This window comes from Ornithodoros turicata, chromosome 1, assembly GCF_037126465.1.
Source record: "Ornithodoros turicata isolate Travis chromosome 1, ASM3712646v1, whole genome shotgun sequence".
In the NCBI taxonomy this organism is placed as follows: domain Eukaryota; kingdom Metazoa; phylum Arthropoda; class Arachnida; order Ixodida; family Argasidae; genus Ornithodoros; species Ornithodoros turicata.
The window spans coordinates 182,744,463-182,764,998 of NC_088201.1; the positions used below are offsets into that span (position 1 = coordinate 182,744,463).

The window sequence follows — 20,536 nt, forward strand, 5'->3', positions numbered from 1 at the left end:
AATGCAGCTTGTGACGTGTTAGCAGTGACCACGTGATTGCGACACAAGCACCAGGTATATTCTGATTTCGCTGTACATCGTGAAAAGAAAAGGGCATAATGGTAATTAAAAAGCATTACTATCATTAAATGCACTTGTGCACATGATTATTTGCGGGAACTTTCACAGTTTTCACACATCGAGCATCATGGAAAAGCTGGTCGCACGAGTGAGACCTACGTTTCGATTTTTTCTTTCTACTTCCGTTCTATTCTATGAAAGGATGACGGTTAAAGGCTGCCGCTCCTCCAAAGTGAAACTTCAGTGTATAAATTATCTCATTGTAAAGTTCCTCAGGGGCATACGGTGTATTTGATACGGCGTGACTGTCCCAGAGTCAGGCTTTTTGGGACGGACTCTAAGTCATGTGTCACATGCTTAGCAGCAACGTCTTGAGCTGGATGGTGGATGTGAGAATGTGGCAGGTCGGACTGTAAAAGCTATATAGTTTTCTCGCGACGTCCGCATATCACCCGCAATTCGCGCTAGCGCCGTCAGCTTAAAACTAGCCCTCTTATGTGATGGCGGGTGGTAGAGAAGAAACCCGATATCTCTGGAAAATGACCTCCTCGCTGCCTACCAAGCATCGCTGCTCTCTTTGGAGCCTTCCCCCTCCACATCCCGCGATGCTAAAAGGCTAATAGAGTAGTAGTAGTAGTAGGCTAGTATAGGGAGTAGTAGGCTAAAAGATAAGGAAGATGGGCTCACTAATTTTGTGACTCATCTAATCAGTCAACAATACAATGCTAAAAGGACAATCATTCCAGCTATCTTTCGAGTGAAAGCTGTTCCTCTCTCAGGTGACAGCGGTTGCTTTTGCGTTATGACAGTTGTGTTGGCTGGGACACCTCCCGTCCTGATCACAGATACCGCTTTCAAGAAACTCTGAGATATTGAGGTGCTGTTGAATATGGCCACGCAGCGCAGATGTGTTACTTTGCTGGCGTTTGGAGAATATGAAATTTCATGGCATGCGTTTCCGCCGTCACCGGGGGTTTTCACGTCCAGTGATCACTGCCGCGTGTTGCCTTTGCCAACTGGCAGTCTGGACGTTCGTACGCTGCGCAACGCACACGTAGTCTTTGGCATGCATATTATCCCTTTAACTGGCGCAAATAGAACGCATGATCAAATAATTTTTTTAATGCATTTATGAAGCTTCAACAAGTCAGAAAAGTGTAGAAATACAAGCGCCAGGTCGCTCCAACACTCCGTTTAGAAATTTCCACAAATTCGTGGAAATTGTGAAAATTTATACAAATCGAATGTCAGTGAGCTCAACCGGTCCGAAGTACGCTGATAGACTGGTAATCAATGCCACCAACCCTTAGAAACAGCTAATAACAACATGAAGCTTCCACCGAAGCTATATGTAATTCTCACTCACTGTATTACCCCTGAACTGGCACCTCGACAATTTTGTAGAGTTCGGAAATGTGTGTTATCAGAGAGCCCAATAAAACAAGAGAGATGATTTTTTTTTCTGTACGTTCTACAAGGGTCATATTATTACCAAAAAAAGTTTGGATGCATTGCCTGATCTCTGTCGGCGGAAATGTTCTGCACAAAGACGCTCGTTCTCCAAAGCGCCGCAACTTTTGGCGCGCGATCGTCGTGTTCCTTTTTAGCAGTGCCGTGTATGCCAAAGGGAGTCTGGCCATTAGGAGGAGCCTAAAAATGGGGCTCGACCTGTCAATCAAATTGAGCGTTTTTCATTGGCTGCTGTTTTCTATGAGGGCCGCCATGACACCAAAATTTTCCCGAAAATGGCGGCGTAGCTTGGAACGGCGAAGCGAGGATGTCATGACAATTTTTTTTCATAAATTACGTCAATTTTATTCCGTAAGTGTACATTCTGTTGCAATTATCTTGCAAATCACCTTTAAATTACGCTCCAGTGTCGATGTTTACCTGAAAATAATATGTTTCGTCGTCCTTGTTAGGCCTAGTAACGACAGCGATCACAGGCAAATAGCAAGAAAAACGCTACAAATGGCCAAAAATTTTCATTTTATGACATACTTTTATCCATATACACACCTTTGCCCGTTCTTGGTTCAATCTTGTTATGTTTCATAGTTAAAATACGTATAATACCGGCAGTCTGTTCCAACTAGCGGTTCTGCCGGCCAATCAGTTCTGCTAGCAAGCACTTCTGCTTCTGCTCTTTCTGCCTTCTGCTATTCTGCGTCTTCCCCGGCGTGCCCCTCGCCGTCCAGATGGCGCCGTTAAAAGTGGACGCAAAATCCAGTATGTTGCTAGGTCGTCAGGGAATATCCTATTCAATCTAATCCAATCCAGTTTCCCGAAAATGTCGGCACCCAGTTAATACAGGTAATATATAGCTTGGATAGCCTGGGGTTAATAGCGAACTGTATTTTGGCTAGTGATTGGCCAGAGAGCTCAAAAAGTGGGTGGAGCTCCAGGTATAGGCATGTTCCATTAATGGCCAGACTCCCTTTGGCATACACGGCTCTGCTTTTTAGATGCCACCCGTGACACCTATCGTCACGATACTTAGTCAAACAACAGAACATTGTTTCAGAAGTAATATGTAGGTGTCGGCACTCTTCAATCTCTCTCCTCCTCAGAGAACGCTGGTTTTGGACATCATCAACAAAATTGTTGAGCAAACAGTTAAAGGGTTATTGGACTATCCTAACACCGATTCCTTGTAAAGGTGCAACATTCAAATATCTCAATCAGACGAAGAAAGGCGACTTATGCGAACGCAACCAACGCCACCTATAGATACAGAAGGCGTGCTTATTGCCTCCTCTCCCTCCTTCGCTACGTGGACACATAAAGTCACAATTCGTCTGCTACTGCGAATCGCCGTTCTGCGAATTCAAGAACTCGCGAATGATTGCAGCAAACATGGAACCTGTAGACCTGAACCTGTAGAGAAAGAGTGCAACACGCGTTCCAGAAAATCAATCTTCAGAAAGATATGGGACCGTTTTGCGCTTTATTTCGAAGTTTTCCAATACGCGAGGACGTGCAATCACCACTCGCAGACTACGGTGGTTCGTCTCCATGGCTACGACCGCTGAAAGCACGTTCGTGATTGGCTACGGCCGCTGAAAGCACGTTCGTGATTGGCTACGGCCGTTGAAAACACGATCCCGATTGGCTGACTCTTAGTTGTTACGTCACGTCGACGAGTGAGCAGGCTTTCTCTATCTAGGTGATGTTGGCACAACATGAACCTACGCACAACAACGGCAAAACGAAACCAACAGCCATTAGACATTGCGGACTTGCATGCAACCCGCGCGCGCCGCTGTTGTGTAGTTCCGTATCGTATAACTTGTATGCGTTCTACATGTATATGGATTTCTCGCTTAAATTTTCTGCCATCTATTACATGCGTTGCGTTAGTGGAGGCTCGTTCCCAAGAGCGCATTCGGACAACGCGCATCCTGCGGGACTGGCGAGAAGACGTCGAGAAATTGAATTGCGGGCGCCCTTGATGATTTTGCATCTGGAGCACGGAAACCTAGATGATCTCGAGCATTCCAAGTAGTATTCGATTTATACGACATCTAGAGATATAAAAACGTCAAATCGAATAGGAGGAATATGTTTGCAGATGTAATGCAATAAAATGACACTCGCTTCCTTGCTGACTTGCTTCCTTGAGTTATCCACGGCATTTACCTACTGTCACAGCAAAATCAAAACGTTCACATCCAGCCGTAATGAACAACGATCGCCACTGAGAAATAGCCTCAAAGTTCGGCGTAAAGTGCATACGCATGGTTTATAAGCTGAGGTCATGATAGCGATGTAAAAGTAATGGCAAGTGCTGTGAGCTCAATTGAAATGTGCAAGGAAATAAAAGCAGGATGTACAAAGACGGTGAACCTAATTCTATTCGATTCAAGTGTTTTTTGAGGGGTGCCGACAATAAACCTCTACCGGACAAACGTCATCATGACGTTGGTAGACAGACCGAAACCAAAACAGATCGGACCCAGTAAACCACGAATATCCTGGAGACGTCCAAAATGTGTCGCAGACGTCCAAGACGTCGAGACATCCTATGTACGTCCCAGGGATATTCGTGATTGGATCCAAACTATGTCGCAGATGTCACAACTGTACCTATGTTTCATGGACGTCACATGGACGTCCAGTTTGTCTCCTCAAAATATTTTAGTGGTGGGGATATCCAATTCTGTACATCCCCTGTACGTCCCAAAGCGAATATCTTGGGTACATCGAGATTTAGATATTCTGAGGTGATCGCATCACGAACCAAAAAGTACGTGCAAACAGGGGCTGAATGACGTTTCTCAGAAACAAAGGGCTGTCCTGTGCAAGATTGCAGGATTTCGCTCCTTCCAAAACTGACTGTCTATGTTACATTGAGCACTTATTGCGAAAGAGGCAGAGATGCGGAATTCTGTGGCACTCTCAAAGTTGACTTTCGATGAACCTACTGAGTGTCTCAGACCAAGAGGAGTAAGAAACACAGGCGTTACCTTGTTGCAGAGTTAATACGCCACGCAACTCCTCACATGACTGTTGTTTTTGTGCATATAATCGAATTATACCTAGACAGCTCACCCACCATTTTGTTTCGGAGGCGAGCAGTACCCTCGAATTCGCGGAAGTTCGCGCGACAAGCAATATATAGTATTTGTTTTCTCTTGGAAAGGGAATGCTAGTACCTTTCGAAGCTTTTTGGACTGTGAGATTTTCCATTTCTCTGTTTGCTTTATTTAAACCGCCGCGATCTGCGTCCGTTATGGGAAATACCAGAAACGGGCACAGAGGGGAACCAGGGAACGAAATAGTTATGTGGTGGCCACTCTCTATAGTTACGGGTCCGTTAATGGTGCCGACCCCCCCCCCCCCACCACCACCACCACCAAAACTCTCGCAAAATGTTTCAAAATATGTGTTCGTGCGCACGGATCGCAATTGGTGGCGCCAATATCCTCTGAATGTCCGAATGTCCATTAGTTGAGTTAATTGGACGTCTCGTGGATGTGGAAAAAGCGGGACAAATAGCCATCTATTGGGCGTACAAAAGACGTCTATAGGCTCTGTGCGAACCTCCCTGGGATATCCGAATGTCACGCTCAGGATGTTACATGGACGTCGCTGGGATGTAGATGGTTTACTGGGGAATGGGAAAGCTGGGTTCCACGAATGAGCAATTGTTCGCTCAAAGAAAGTAGGACCGAAGGTCGCGTCCCTTTCAGTGACCATCGTAATCCGTTCAAGACCGTGGCTTTCAGGCGCGACCTTGTTCGTCACTAGCTTTGAACGTAGTTCAACTCTACCAAACTCGTGGCGCTGTCGAACATTATGACGTCATTTGTTTACAAACAGGTAGAGGTCTATTCCTCGACGTCGAAGGGCTGAAGCAGAACATTAAAAGATAACCTACAACAGCCCCACCATGGTGAGCAACAATTTTCTTCCACAACTGAAAACGGCTAATTTTCTGATGCATAAATTTACTGCAATAAAACTTTCACTGACGTCATCCCTCTTGAGGGCCCTAGCTTCGAAAAAGCGAAATCGCCGTCATGGTGTATGCCCATTGCAGTTTGGTTCTGGTTTTCTTTCGCCGCCATATGCTAGTTAGAGGTTTGTCAACGTTGAAGGCATGGAAATTACCATAGAAATCATAAGGGGCGAGGCTACAAGAAAAGCCGGGAGAGAGAGCGATGGGAGAGACTAAAGGAGTTGTACAGCGGTAATATCATCTCCCAATGTCCAAACCAGGGAGGCGTCATGATGGAGATTTTGGATTCGGTCCGGTTGGCCACAGCCTTTCCACGTATGAAGACCAGAGTTGCGGAATGAGCTCCCATTCCGTTGCAATTCCATTCCGAGGAATGGAGATATGCGATAATTCCTTTCATTTCAACTCCTCGGAATGAAAAGGTATGATCAGTTCCCACTCCTGAAATGGCTTGGCAACCCAATTCCATCCCGTTAATTCCCTCAATAAAAGAAAATGACCGGTAACCATACTGGCAAGTCCAGCAGTGCTAGAGGAGATTGACATCACCAAGCACGGAAAAAGCGCAAATACAAGGTTATTTCACTCTTGACCGTGTGCAGGTGCGGTGGAAAGGGTGCGAGGGCAGAAACCATCACGTTGAAACCAAAAATGCCACCGGGGCACCCAGACCATTCCATTCCCATTCCTAGGACACCCAGTAAACCATCTACGTCAAAGGAATGTCCAGTGGATATTAGACTCGGGATATCTGGACATCCACTGGAGTTTCGTGAGCATCCATCCGACGTCTGATGAATATCCGTAGGAGATGCACTTTAACCCTGTTTTGGTATCAAAGAGATGTCCATATGATTTATTTCATGGATATGTGGATGTAACCCGGAGGTTAAGACTGCGCACCTGGTTGCTCCACCGAAACACCAGGCTAGATATCTGGGCTCTACTATATGGAGTCTGCTGTACACTGTTCCCATTTTACATTTTATTTTAAATCCAGGGCCAGAAAAATGTTAAAGATATATGAAGTGTTAAACTGCCCACAGGTTTAGCTTTGCATGGCGAACTAGGGCGTTCCATGTGGGAGGCCACCTGTATTGTCATCAAGCAGGAGAACAGGCAACTTAGGCATTCTTGGCCTTCGGTATGGAACATATACTGAAATACAAATTGTTGGGGCACATTTATTTAAGGGTAGAGTGGCGTAACACGTTTGTCACAGTGATGAAAATATGTCCTCGCAGTTTACTTTTACATTGGCAACGTCAAAGTGTACAAGCTGATATTGTCGGCATCCATTCCTCTCGGGGTACCGTGTTTTTAATTCAAGCTGTCGTCTGTGGCATGGTTGTATCGTGAGTGGATCCGTAAAGCCGATAGGTTTTCCGTGCAATATTTTGCCAAAATGCAGCACAGAACGGTGAAAACAGCTCAAATATGAGAAAAAAAGGCAAAATCTATTTTTGCTTGCTATTATCTGAGACCTAATTAGCAAACCCCAAAAAGCTGTTGACTAGAACTCAATTAGCATTACGTGCACAATATAGCTGCCGTGAACCACGTTTTCTGACAAACAGAAGTGTTTATGCGAGAGGACGCACACTGTATGTATCCCCTCAAACACCTGAAACGCTTCAAAATTTCCAGTGTAACATATGTTTGCCTCAAGCGAAAAAACAAAAACAAAAAGAAACAGGGTAGCAGTTCATGATGACCCATCGCATATCCTCTGCAAATCTCCATAGAATATCTTGCGGACATATTTACCCGGATAAAGTGTGAAGTTACTTTGTGGATATCGCCCAGATGTACATAGGACGTATGTGATGTCCAAGATTATCCCTTATTTTGGACCAACTTATTTTGGATGTCCCTGGGAGATTAATGGTTTACTGGGCAGTTTCCACCATTCCATTCCAATTCCATTCCGGGCTTTGCTAAATCTGGAATGATTCCGGAATCATTCCAACTCCGGAGTGGCAACTCCGCAACCCTGGGGAAGACCAGGCGTGTTCTGCGCAATGGTGTCCAATCTAATGCAAGTCGCTTCCGCTGGGCTCCGCGTCCCATGCCGTGTTTGAAGTGTGTTTTGTCTGCTATTACCTGTGCGTTTGGATTCCGTAGGGAGCGAGTATCGTACGATTTAAACCTTGTGCTGCGACATGAAAAAACAGCGCACGGAACTCGTAGGAGACACCGTTCGTAACACGCTAGGCCTACCGTATGGACCATGGTGGCTCATATGTTCAGATGCCCCCCACTCCCCATTCGCTGACTTGGTTTCTAGTTATTATGAGAGTTCTATGGAGATTGCCTGAATATGGTACAAATAATATTCACAAGTACAATAACGCTGAAACACCAAATGTATGATGAATGCGGTGTCGTGAAGCTAGACAGTCAAACCCAGAGAGTCCTACATAATTATGGCGGCAAATCTGCTAACGACAGCGGCGCTCTCCTGCGGATGACGTCATCGCTATGGATTTGTATACTGCACAACAATACATTCATGTAATTGATTCAGGATGTCGTATGTCATAAGACCGCGTACCCACATGCGGAGAATCTGCGCGTAGACGCGAACGCGGCGCGGTGAACTCTTGCCGCTGGGCGGGAAAAGCCACCTCCGCTTTCCGCTTTTTGGCGATCGCGCAGTGCACGATACGCAGTTCACGATTCTTAGCGGCATCCGCACATGCTCGGACAATCAGGAAAACGGAAGTTGCGTGCGTTCTTGTTTTCTTCCGGTCTCCCGCACGGAGAGCATTGACGGCGTCGTTGACTGGAGGGTATGTCGCAGTCTCACGTTTTTCAGCCGCGGTGAATTTATGAAGACAATAAAATGTCATTGCTGCCGACATTATAGCGCGTTGCATTGAATTTTTGGGCCGACACTGGAATACAATTTGGGAGTGCAGGTAAGTAAAGTGTAAGATATTGACTCTCGGTGTCAGAAAGTTGAAAGCTAAACATTTTTCAGAACAAAAAGAATGCGCTATCTCCGCAGCGAGTGAACCCAAAGCCTGCGTTTCTTGCTTCTGCGATGTTGATTTCGCAAAAGCTCAGCTGTAAGAACGGAAACGTTCACTACAGTCAATAACTCGAGTTCGCTGTCGTTCGCCATCTTGTCAAGCTCTCGCTGTGGAGAGTCGCGGGCGGAGGCTGTATAGCTGGGACGGCATGCATACGCGTCCGCTTGCGGCAGGCGGTTGCGCACATCTCTACCGCATGCGGGTACGCGGCCTAACTAGGGTTCCGCGTTTTCTGTTTTTATTTTTGGGCGGATTCGGCGTATGTTTTTCGGTGTTGATTGATTTTCACGAAATCAGCGTTTTTCGATGTTTTTCCTGGCGCGTTGAAGATGAGCTTTAACTTGCGGAAACAAAACAAAAACAAATGTATCGGGTGACGCTATCGGAACTGCCCTTATCTTGGGTTGCATTTCGTGCTTTCTGTTAATCGTTTTCCAGGACGCAAGAGACGATAGTGTGCTCTTTCACCCTCTCACATTGGGGGTGAAGGAAAAACGCCCCAAGCAGCACAATGTACCGAAAGTCGAGTGCAATAGGGGTGGACGGTATGTGTCTTATCAATGTTCTTTAGTTTCACCAGTTCGTTCAAGGTCTTCCACCTACCCGTCCACCCCTATTGCACTCGACTTTCAGTACATTTTGCTGCTTGGGGCGTCTCCGAAGACGTGCAATGAACAAAAGAAAGAAGAAAATGGTGTTCCTTCACGAATTTTTTGCTCACGATTTATCGAACGGATTTTTGTTCTGAGAACGGCTCCGGTATCATGTGACCGAAGAGGCCAGATGTTCTCATTGGGACAACTTCGTAGCCTTTATAATTAGAATGTTAATTATTGAAAGTTAATTAGGACATTACCTTAGGAGTTCGCTGGTGCCCTCTTAATGAGTCCCCTTCAGCATATGTTATATTGCAATTGACTTGACCTCGAAAAAAGTGATATATATATTTAAAAAAAAATCTGTTCGCATTTAGCTGGGACAGCCTGTATACAATCTATACAGTCTGTATAGAGCTTATACTATGCACGGAAGTTCATACTTATGGACATGTGGTACGTGTTTTTTTGCTGCATATTTGAAGAACAACTAATACATATTGTTAAATGTAGGAGACCTGAAGATCGTTGAATCCCTACGTTTATTAACGGTTAGTTCCAAAACTAGAATGCCCCAAAAGCGCGTAATCATAAGTGCGCGCTAGTCGTTCTAGTCCATCGTCTTCCTCCCCATTGAAATATTCCACATCCTCCCGCAACGAATGATGAGTTCTAAACTTCCAGATTAAATAGGCGTTGAGCAGCAGTCGGGACTAACTTGCCGTTAGTGCGTTTGACGACACATAATCGCACGGTGCCGTCTTGCCCAGGGAACGTCTTTACCACCCTCCCTAAGTTCCACAGGTTCCGTGGCAACTTGCTCTCGATGAGGAGAACATCGCCCACCCCTAACTTCGTCGTGAAGGATGAAGAGAAGTGATGAGCTGATCGGAGTTGCAATAAATAGTCTCGCTTCCAGCGTTGCCATTCATGACCTTTTCTCGGTGTCTCAACCGACGCGTAAACTCGTCCTTTCTTGTGGTCGAGCAGTCATTGTGCGATGGGGTGACCGCTGTTACTTTTAATGGACGGTCCAGCGAACTGTATCTGTTGATGACGAGAACAGCCTCCACAGGTCCCATTGTTACGTGAAGGGCGTGCTGTCTCTTCATATGGTTGTGTCGTAGTTCGTAATCTGTTTCGTGCACTAAACCGTTGTCAAGTGGCCACTCAGCAGGATCATTGTTAAGCCGTTGCGGACCATTCCACCATAGTTGTGTTTCCACCAAACGTTGTGCTGTGATGCCTCTTGTCAACAGATCCGCTGGATTATCACTGCTGATACAATGACTCCACGTTTCAGGACAGCTGAGTGTTCGGATTTCTGCTACTCGGTTTGCCACAAACTGGTTACAACGAGTAGGTTCATTTTGAATCCAGCAAAGCACAAGCAAAGCACAATAGACGAATCCGTCCAAAAATGGCAATCAACAGAACAGTCAAAAAGAGCTGTTCAGACGTAACTGACCAGTCGTGCCGCCACAAGAGCTCCAATCAGTTCGAACCTTGGAACAGTGGGGCAACTCTGACTTTAGCTACTAGCAACTGGGGTAGCTCATGTTCTACCTTGACGTAGACTGCTGCGCCGTAGGCGTGAATGCTGGCGTATGAGAAGGTATACAGACTAAGATGCCTTCTGCTGTCCGTGGTTCGTATGCCGACGTACGGGCTGCCACTGACGAGACGCAGCGTAGGAAGTTCCTTACACCACGATTTCCAGTCCTGTAGTCCTCCGTTTGGAAGCCCTGCATCCCACTCGACTCCATCAATCCAGTTTCTGGAAAAGCCTTTTGACGCGGACGGTAAACGGACTGAGGATCCCCAAGGGGTCGAATATTCTTGATGAAGCCTGTAAAACGTAGCGCTTGGTATCAGCTGTTTCTAAGAGAAACGCGAACAGGGACTTCAGGGCGACTTGTAGCTTATCTTGATCTCTATCCCAAGACACGCCTGGAATTTTCTCTTGACTCAACAGGTGAGGTCCCATTTTCGTGATTTCGGTGTGCTGCTTCTGCTCACCATTCAGTAACAACTGCAGATCTTCGTTATTAGTCATCCACTTGCGAAGATTCATTCCCAGTAAACCAAATATGTCCTAAGGATGTGAAGGGGCTCGTTATTTTATTCCCCCCATTCCAACCAGCAAGGGGGTAGAGTATCGCCTGTGGCGGTGAAACTACCCACTCTCCAAGGTAAAAAATAAAGTTGTTGTATGTCCTGAGGATATCCTGGGGAAAAACTGAATTTGACATTTGGATATCCAAGGAATATTCGTGAACGTCCCGTTTACGTCCGTGCGACGTCCCTGGGAACAGACTTGCTTCCTCATTTTGAAGTCCGGGGGACATCCTATGAAGGTCTCCGTTGGATACCTGGATGTGAATGGGACGCTTACCGTTTCATATCAAATTAGCTTGTATGCTGAGCACTATGCATTATTATTCAGTTTTTGTTATCTGTCCACGTTTTAGAAATAGTTTTGGATAAATAATCGACATCTTTTATTTGAGAACGGTATACAACCGCTGTATATAGCTATGAATACAGCACTTATCGGCAACGCCACGTGACCTTGCGTATCCCATTGTTGTTATGGGAGACTGCTTGCACTCGCACATACACACATATGTGATATCTACGGAGGCCTGTCGTGGCCTCTTTTGGCGTACTGGCATACTGAAATGAGAGTTGTAGGAGTACGTTCAGTACGTAAGTGTACAGCGCGGTGAACTACGATTGTAACGGTGGAGACGTCTTGGGAACTAATTAGTTCGTGTGGCAACAACGCCGAAGCATAACCGTTGATACTTTTGGCGTCCCTTTCTCACAAACATTGTGTTTTTAATTCAAACTATCTTCCATGATGTGATTACTCTGAAAATAAAGGTCTAAACCCAAAATATTTCTCGCTTTGCTTACGTCACTCCAGTAAGCGTCACGTGTCCGCAATGTGCGCAAAATGCAACGCAGTGGGGCAATTCTTTTTACATCCTGCAGATGTCCCTGGAAGATACAATGTCGGACGATTTTCAACGTCACATTGTGGACGTCCAAATAACGTCTGGTGGACTTCCTAGACATAGGTGACGTGTGCGACTTTTCTGGGACGTCCCTGGGATATTTCTGGTTTACTGGGTTCCAGCTTCTTTCATGGTCTGCAGTGCTCCTTGATACAAAACCCACGCTTCTTCTACTGAATCTGCTCCGGTGATCAGATCGTCCACGTAGAATGACTGCTTAAGTTTCATCGCAGTTGCTTCATATTCACCAGTTACGCTGGCAAGGTGATGCTGAATGGTAGCAGACAGGAGAAATGGGCTTGAAGTCGCTCCAAAGGGTACCCTCGTCATCCTCAGTGTTTGAACTTTGTGTGAAACATCAGGAAAGGCATCTGGACTTGGTGGCTGCTCCAGCCACAAGTATCGAAATACGTCTCTATCCTCTGGGCGAATCTGAACTTGAAGAAATGCCTTTTCGATGTCCGCCGTAACAACTGTCGTGTAACTTCGAAAGCGAATTAGCAATTGCAAGATGTCAGGGTTTAGACAGTCTCCTTTATCCAAACATTCATTCAGCGACGAACAACTGCGGGCATGGGATGAAGCATCGAAAACAACTCGAACCTTGGTGGTGACACGATCTTCTCGAATGACAGCTGAATCGGGCATGTAATAGATTGGATTTTGCGTCTCTACTCGCTCATCGACAACTTCGGCATGTCCAAGATTGAAATACTCTCTTATGACGCTGTCATACCGCTACAGAAGATCATGTGTTGCTTCATCAAGAGCTTCTTGAGTCGTGTCATTGCGACTTCGAAATTAACTTCAAGCAGGTCTGCCGGATCTTGCTTCCATGGTAACGCAACTTCATATCGCTCGTCATTTTTGTGGACTGTCTCCGCGAAGTTCTCCAATACAGGATTCTTCGATGAAGCTGAAGGCTCTGGGTTGATTCCCATGTTGTCAATCTCCCGAAAGGAACGTAGAGTGGGTTCCCAAGTGAATTCGTCATCTCTCGAAGCCTCGTGTTGTGTGGCGGCGCACACCCCGAGAACGCATGACACATAAGATGACCTAACCAAGGTCTTCTCTTGAAGTTCCATTCGTACTGAGACGCGGGCACACCCTTGTACAGTCCAGTCCAGGGAGGTGTGCACTGCTACAAGTTTATCACAATCTTTATTTCTGACGACTTCTCCGGTGAGGATTGCCCACATCTGATCGGATCCGACTAATAAACTTATATTGTCACGTGACGTGTCACCAGGAAAGCAGCGTTCATCTGCAAGATATTTTCCGTCATTTCTCAGTTCTTGAAGAAATTGCAGATCCTTTGGAGTGGCATGGATATCGTGGCAGATAACAGGAACAACGATGGCCTTGAGCTCAACTCCCGCATGTCATACTGAGATCGTATTCGAAGACTTACGATCTTGTATCTCTTAGATGATGCATGCCTATCACTGCCAAAGGTGGCTATGCTGAGGGTCACCTCGTCGACAACAGGTAGATGCAAATTACTTGCCAAGGACTCTATCAGAAAAGTCCGGTCGCTCCCGTCATCGATGACACCTCGAATATAGCGGCATTTTCTCTCTCCAACAGCCCAAGCTCGAAAAGTCTGCAATTGAATGGCGAATGGCGAATGAACCGCGCTGCTCCCGTTGACGCATTGTGCAGCAAGGTTTGTGCCGTTGTTCGCTGTCTTGTGCAAGGACTCCTTTCTGCACACACAAGTGGCATGCTTTCCATTGCAGCTTGCACGAGTAATGCGAACTCTTCCGCTCGATGACCTTTTATCGTGCATCGGAAACACCGATAATCCTTAAGGGTGAACCGCATGGCACGAAAAACTGTCCGAAAACTGTCCGAACCGAAATCGGGACCGAACTTTTTTCTGTGCATCACCGCATGCTACCGAAATGCACCCCGAATTTCGGCCGAAGACTTCTGGCCTTGGGGAACATCGCCTTTCAACCATACAGGTCAATGAGATAATCCCCGTATTCATAGGGGTAGAAGTCGCACACACGGCAACAGTCAACTCCATTGCTACGTCATCGTTGCTATGGTTCTCCTTCCGGCTGGATAGCCATTGGATGCTTCTACTTTTTCGGTTGGCGTCACTTCCCATTTCGGAGGAGAAATCTGGCTGGGCCAGATCGGGCCGAATTCGGCACGGAATTCTGTTCTCTGAAAAAGTTCGGTCCCGAATTCGGTTCGGAAAGAATTCGGACGCTTTTCGGGCCATGCGGTTCACGCTTTAGATAATATACTGGCCTTCTTCTCCCAAGGTATCTCGCTTGAACAAGTTTGAGTCTTGTGTGGTTTCTAGCAGAAGAGGCATTCGCCTTTTGTTGAAGACGATAGGGTTGAATCAGAATGCAAGGCTGCTGCAGACGGCACCGTCCTACTTTGTCCACCCTTGGGTCCTCCTCCTTGCTGATCACTCCGTTTATCGTGGAGGGAGTGCTCACGGCTCTCTACTTCGATTTTCAAGAACTCCGTCAACTTCTTCAAGTCATTTTCTGCAGAAAATGTCGTTTGAGTACCAACATCAGCTGCAACCCCTCGAGATCGATTTGTTGGCGTGAAGTCGTTGACGGTCATATTCCACGGTCATCTGACGAGGTAGGGCCTGTGTCAACATCTCCGTCAGCATAGCCGCATATGATGCTTGTTCAACTTTGATAGCTTGTAGGCTCCGTGAATGAACTTCAATGTGGTCATAGAGTCTTCGGAGTCCACGGACGTCATCGACCGAATGCACAACAGGCAACTGACGCATCTTCTTAAGGTACATCTGGCGAATCTGTTGGACGTCCCCGAAACGATGCTGAACAAGGTGAACAGCACCATCATAGCACGAGGCACTTGTCGGCATTCCAGCAATGGCAGACGCTGCCAGCCCCGTCAGGTGACAACGTAGATAGTGAAATTTGTCGGAGGGAACCAAGTTAGAATTATCATGAATCGTGACCTTGAATTGCTCCCAAAACGCAGTCCACTTGGTGAGATCCCTATCAAAGGGCGTTATCGTAAGGTACGGCAGCTTTGGACCGTTAGGCCTAGACTTAGAATGCTGGCGCGTGTCGCTCAAGGGTTCATCCGAAGCTGACGGCGCTGGCGTTGGCTGAGCCGTTGCTTGAAGCCTGACGTAATGGGACTGCAAATTCGACAGCATTCCTACCGCTTGATCATCATAGTCGGTAACGGCGAGAAACTCGGCAGCCGCTTCCTCCGGCATGATGGACTGTTCGTATGGGGAATTGATTCTCTTAAGTTCCGCATTACTCTTCTGTATAGTCAATCCTTGGGACACTTGACGGCTTCCTCAGTACTTCATGGAAGCGTTCAGAGCACTCTCGCGGAACTCCGAGAAGAATATTGGGTTCAGCGGGGTCGGCAATCAGTAAAGCGAATTATCAGAAAATGTGCCATCTGCGCAACGTTCAGAGCTCGCCGTGTCGTTGTGCCTACGGCCTCCCTTCCGAGTTTTAGGATAGAAGCGAATCAACCTTTCACAGTGGTCGGCGTCGACTCTGTTGGCCCACTATACGGAAAGAATAGTAATCATAAGTACTACATAGTCCTGTTCACGTGTGCTTCTTCTGGCGCCATTCATCTGGAGGTTACGTCGGCGGCAACCGCTGAAGTGTTCCTAATGAGCTTCCGCAGATTCGTTTCCATAAGAGGACTACCGACAACCGTTTATTCCGACAATGGTCGGAGTTTCAAGAAGGCAGACAAAGAACTTCGCATTCTATGGAAACCGACAACAGACTCAGATGTCTGCGGGTACTTCACGCGTCACAAAATTACATGGAGATATATCCCCCTGGTGGGGAGGATGGTGGGAGAGGTTGATCCGGACCGTGAAGAATACACTTCGAAAAGTTCTTGGGAAAGCTTGCTTACAATTGGAAGCGCTGCGAACGTTGATGACGGAGTCGGTTTTAAACTCTCGTCCCATCACCTCCGTAGGAAACGACCCAGACGAGTTTGGTGCTCTGACACCGTCTCACTTCCTTTTGGGCAAAAGAAGTATTGCGCTGCCTCCATCGGTCACCCCATCGCACAATGACTGCTCGACCACAAGAAAGGACGAGTTTACGCGTCGGTTGAGACACCGAGAAAAGGTCATGAATGATTTTTGGCAACGCTGGAAGCGAGACTATTTAGCAGTGATGGTCAGTAGTTAACTACATGTAGTTAAACTACCTGATTGTAGTTAAAAAGTAGTTATCAACTACTTGCAGAAATGTAGTGGCAACTAGTAGTTAAACTACTATTTTGAGTAGTTAAGTACAGTAGTTAGGTTACTGCAGGCGCCAACTACTTCCGATTTTGCCGGAAGCTTTACGGCACGATTTGCTTCCGACTTTTACCTTGAGCTACATGTTTGATGAGAACGGAGGTGCAGAACAATTGTGCCGTGCATGTGTACTAAATCTTCACTTTTATCACTGCTTGTGATTCATATTTAGGTGTTGATGGAAAACGTTAAGTATAGTTATAGACGTAGTTAAAGAAGTAGTTTTAACTACCTCCACTGAAAATTAGTTGAACTACTAGTTAAACTACTCCATTGCGAAGTAGTTAGTAGTTATAGTTAAACTACTGTAGAAGTAGTTAGTGGCCATCACTGCTATTTAGTGCAACTCCGATCAGCTCATCACTTCTCTTCATCCTTCACGACGAAGTTAGCGGTGGGCTATGTTGTCCTCATCGAGAGCAAGTTGCCACGGAACCTATGGAAGTTAGGAAGGGTGGTAAGGACGTTCCCTGGGCAAGACGGCACCGTGAGATTATGTGTCGTCAAACACACTAACGGCAAGTTAGTCACGACTGCTGCTCAACGCCTATTTCATCTGGAAGTTTAGAACTCATCCTTCGCTGCGGAAGGATGTGGAATTGAAATATTGCGCGCTTTTGGGGCATTCTAGTTTTGGAACTGACCATTAATAAACGTAGGGATTCAACGCTCTTCAGGTCTCCTATAGAACAATTTTTGGTGCCGAAACCTAGGTTTAGCGCGTAATCAAAAGTGCGCGCTAGCCGTTCTCGTTCATCGTCTTCTCCTCATTGAAGTATTCCACACATATGATATGTCCATGTATGAACATGGATATAAATATTAACAGCAATATTGTGGCTTATCACATCAAGCAACGCGAACATTTACTGTTTAATTTTTAATATTGCACGTGACACACGGCTGCTTCTACACTGTCAGAGGGAAAGGTATCAAAGATACATGTATAAAAATAGGTAAACCAGGTCTGAAGTACCATTTTTGCACCTATCTCAACTGTATATACCCCTTTAAACCATGTTTAAGACACAGATTGTGGAAGCTAATTGTATAATACAGGGTTCCATACATGTGCAACGTACAGCACCACATTAATTTGGTGTGGAGATTGTGTTGGTTTAGTTCCAGAGTAATTTAAATAATAAACACAGTCTTCGATGCAGTAATATATTAACCAGTTGGAGGAAATCTTTGTGGTGGCTGTTTATTGCTCCAGAAATAACAATCTATGCGTGCTGTCCTCACCCGTGCGGTGGCATCGGAAGCGAAGATGGCTCCACATATGACCAAGGCCGTGCTGTACCTAGGATGGGGTAACTTCGCCAATAATCCTGGCGGTTACCGTGGTACAAGGAGCATCCCAATGAAGACTACTGACTGGCAATACAAGACTACTGAGGGATGCTCGAATGTTTTTTGTGTAAGGTAGTCTAAGAGGACTACCCTAATCCCAGAGCAAGAGGGTTAGCACACCCCTCCCTCTCCTGTGCCACCATCATCTCTCCCCTCCCTCTTTCACCCTCCCACTCTTCTCCCTCCCCTGGGTGCACCGAGCCGCCACTTAGAGCAGGCTGACCGCACCTTCCCCTACATCACCCCCCTCCCTCCTCCCGTGCTATACCAGTATCTGTTCCGCTTTCTCTGCACTATTGCAATCCCAAAGAGGGCCTGTGAGGGATGTTTGGCGTTGGCTGTTTCGTGAGACTGCCTGCCTAGCACTAGTTGATCCTGCTTTTCGTCTTTAGAGCGAAGGCAGTACTACTTTTGAATTGCGACGTGGACAAGCTTTGGCTTGTCCCATCCTACACTTGGCAATACAACAGTAGTAATGTATCAGCTCAACTAGCCGGCAAGTCACATCTTCGTCTGGACGCCATTAATTAGCAATTAGAGCTAATTGGGACCCCCCACATTAATCAGGACCCACCAGGGAGTCATTACACTAATTGGGGATCATCTAAGACACGTCCAGACGAAGATGTGAGTTGCCGGCTACTTGAGCTGATAAAAAATAAAAAATAGGTAGAAAATAAAATAAAAAGATAGAGATAGAGTGGAGAGAAGGAGTTTAGTTGAAGATCAACGACGCCATCTTGTAGAAAGCGGTCCGGAACGGCCGCTGACTGTCGCTGGGCGACGGAGCACGGAGGCAGGTTGCAAAGCATCGCAGCACCAGTTCCGGACATCCTGTGACGTCAGCTGTGACGTCATCATGGCATGTCTGGGCAAGTTAGGACAGCTCTGGACATGCAAGGAGAAAAACACTCGTAATACAGAGGCTGGGAAAGCAAGAGTATGCAAACCATCAATAGCTAACAAGAAAATAGAATTAGTTACACAACGAATGATTCCACCACAACAGGAGCGCAGAACGATGCAACTGCTCCATCCGAGAGGCAGGCAGAGAACTGACTCGTAATGGTTTTTTTCTCCTGTATAAAGCCCCGCAGCTGCATCCCCTAGCGGGTACTTACTCAACTAATCTCACAACAAAATTATTAAGAATCACGCCAGCGCTACTCCCGTTCCCAAGGCAGAAGATGATAGAAAATGCCGGGGATACCCGGACAACAGCAATCAGCACCCGACGTGCACTGGCACGAAAATCGCAAACAAAGCGGGAAGAAAGTTGGCGAAAGCATTAGTTACACAACAAATGATCCCACCACAACAGGAGCGCAGAACCATGCGACTGCTCCATCCGAGAGGCAGGCAGAAACTGACTCGTAATGCTTTTTTGTCCTGTATAAAGCCCCGCAGCTGCATCCTCTAGCGGTTACTTTCTCAACTAATCTCACAACAAAATTATTAAGAATCACGCCAGCGCTACTCCTGTTCCCAAGGCAGAAGATGATAGAAAATGCCGGGGATGCCCGGACAACAGCAACCAGCACTGACACGAAAATCGCAAACAAAGCGGGAACAAAATTGACGAAAGCATTAGTTACACAACAAATCACCTCACCACAGCAGGAGCGCAGACCGATGCGACTGCTCTCCGTGACAACCAGCCAGAAACTGAGCGAGCGCGGGGAGCACACGTCTGCTTTCTTCGACAGCCGGAGAGAAACTGACTGGGGCGCCGCTATGCATATGCGCTCCTAGCGCCCTCTGGGGCGACCACCTCCGAGAGACTAAGAGTGAACAGCATTCCTGCGCCCTCTTCTCTCGTTGCTCATTGGTCGTGAGGCTAAGTGAGAAGAGCATTCCTGCGCCCCCTGCTGGCCGTTCTCATTGGTCGTGAGGCTAAGAGAGAAGAGCATTCCTGCGCCCCCTGCTGGCCGTTCTCATTGGTCGTGACGTCATCCTATTGTCTCAGGGCTACCCTGTTTTTTTTCCACTAATGCTCCTTTGGTCAATCTACAATGAAGCCACAGTATGACGTCATCATGCACCTGCGTGGCTCAAGGACGCGTAGGCTCTAGACAGGGGACCTATTATTTATTGAATCACTATCCCATGATTATTTCCTTTATTCTTCTATAACGATTGCATAGGAAACTATTGCAGAAGAGCACCATGCATGAAAGCTGATCGTAGGAATTCCAAAGTCTTACTAATGAGACTTGCAAAAGAACAAAATATCCTAACACGTAACTCCATCAACGACAAATAAGAGGACTAGGCACTCAACAAATCAGCACAGAGTACGGGTAACCAGGAGCGCAGAACTCAGGGCAGCACTATCGTCAAGACAACAATGCTCCTTGTCAAAAGAGAAAAAAATACTAAGCGTCAACAAAGGAAAGCATGCATATCGGGGCATGTCAGGACACGTCAGGACAAATCGTACGACTGCTGGGCAACAGAGGAAAACAAACACTTGAACAGAGTGAAAAAGGCACTCACCATCATTTTTCCTGTTCACAGCATTCCTTCATTGTAAATCCGCTCGTCACAAAATCCACCTGCATCGTCGAACACCATTCACCAGTGACGAACCACACATCCGCACCCCATCAGAGGCAGACAGAACCCCACCGAAGCTACGCTCTTCCACTGACGGCCAACGCCAGGAGCAGAATTTGCGTGTCGAGACCCGTCAGTGTCCAAGAGAGAAGTGAATC

At 46.6% G+C, this 20,536-nt stretch overlaps 1 protein-coding gene across 1 annotated transcript; it reads right to left on the minus strand.

The window, feature by feature from the left end:
• Positions 1–12,280: 12,280 nt before the first annotated feature.
• Positions 12,281–12,820, minus strand: LOC135391560 (uncharacterized). The gene has a single exon (XM_064621857.1). The coding sequence runs from the start codon at positions 12,818–12,820 to the stop codon at positions 12,281–12,283; it is 540 nt and encodes a 179-aa protein (XP_064477927.1).
• Between the last annotated feature and the right edge of the window lie 7,716 nt (positions 12,821–20,536).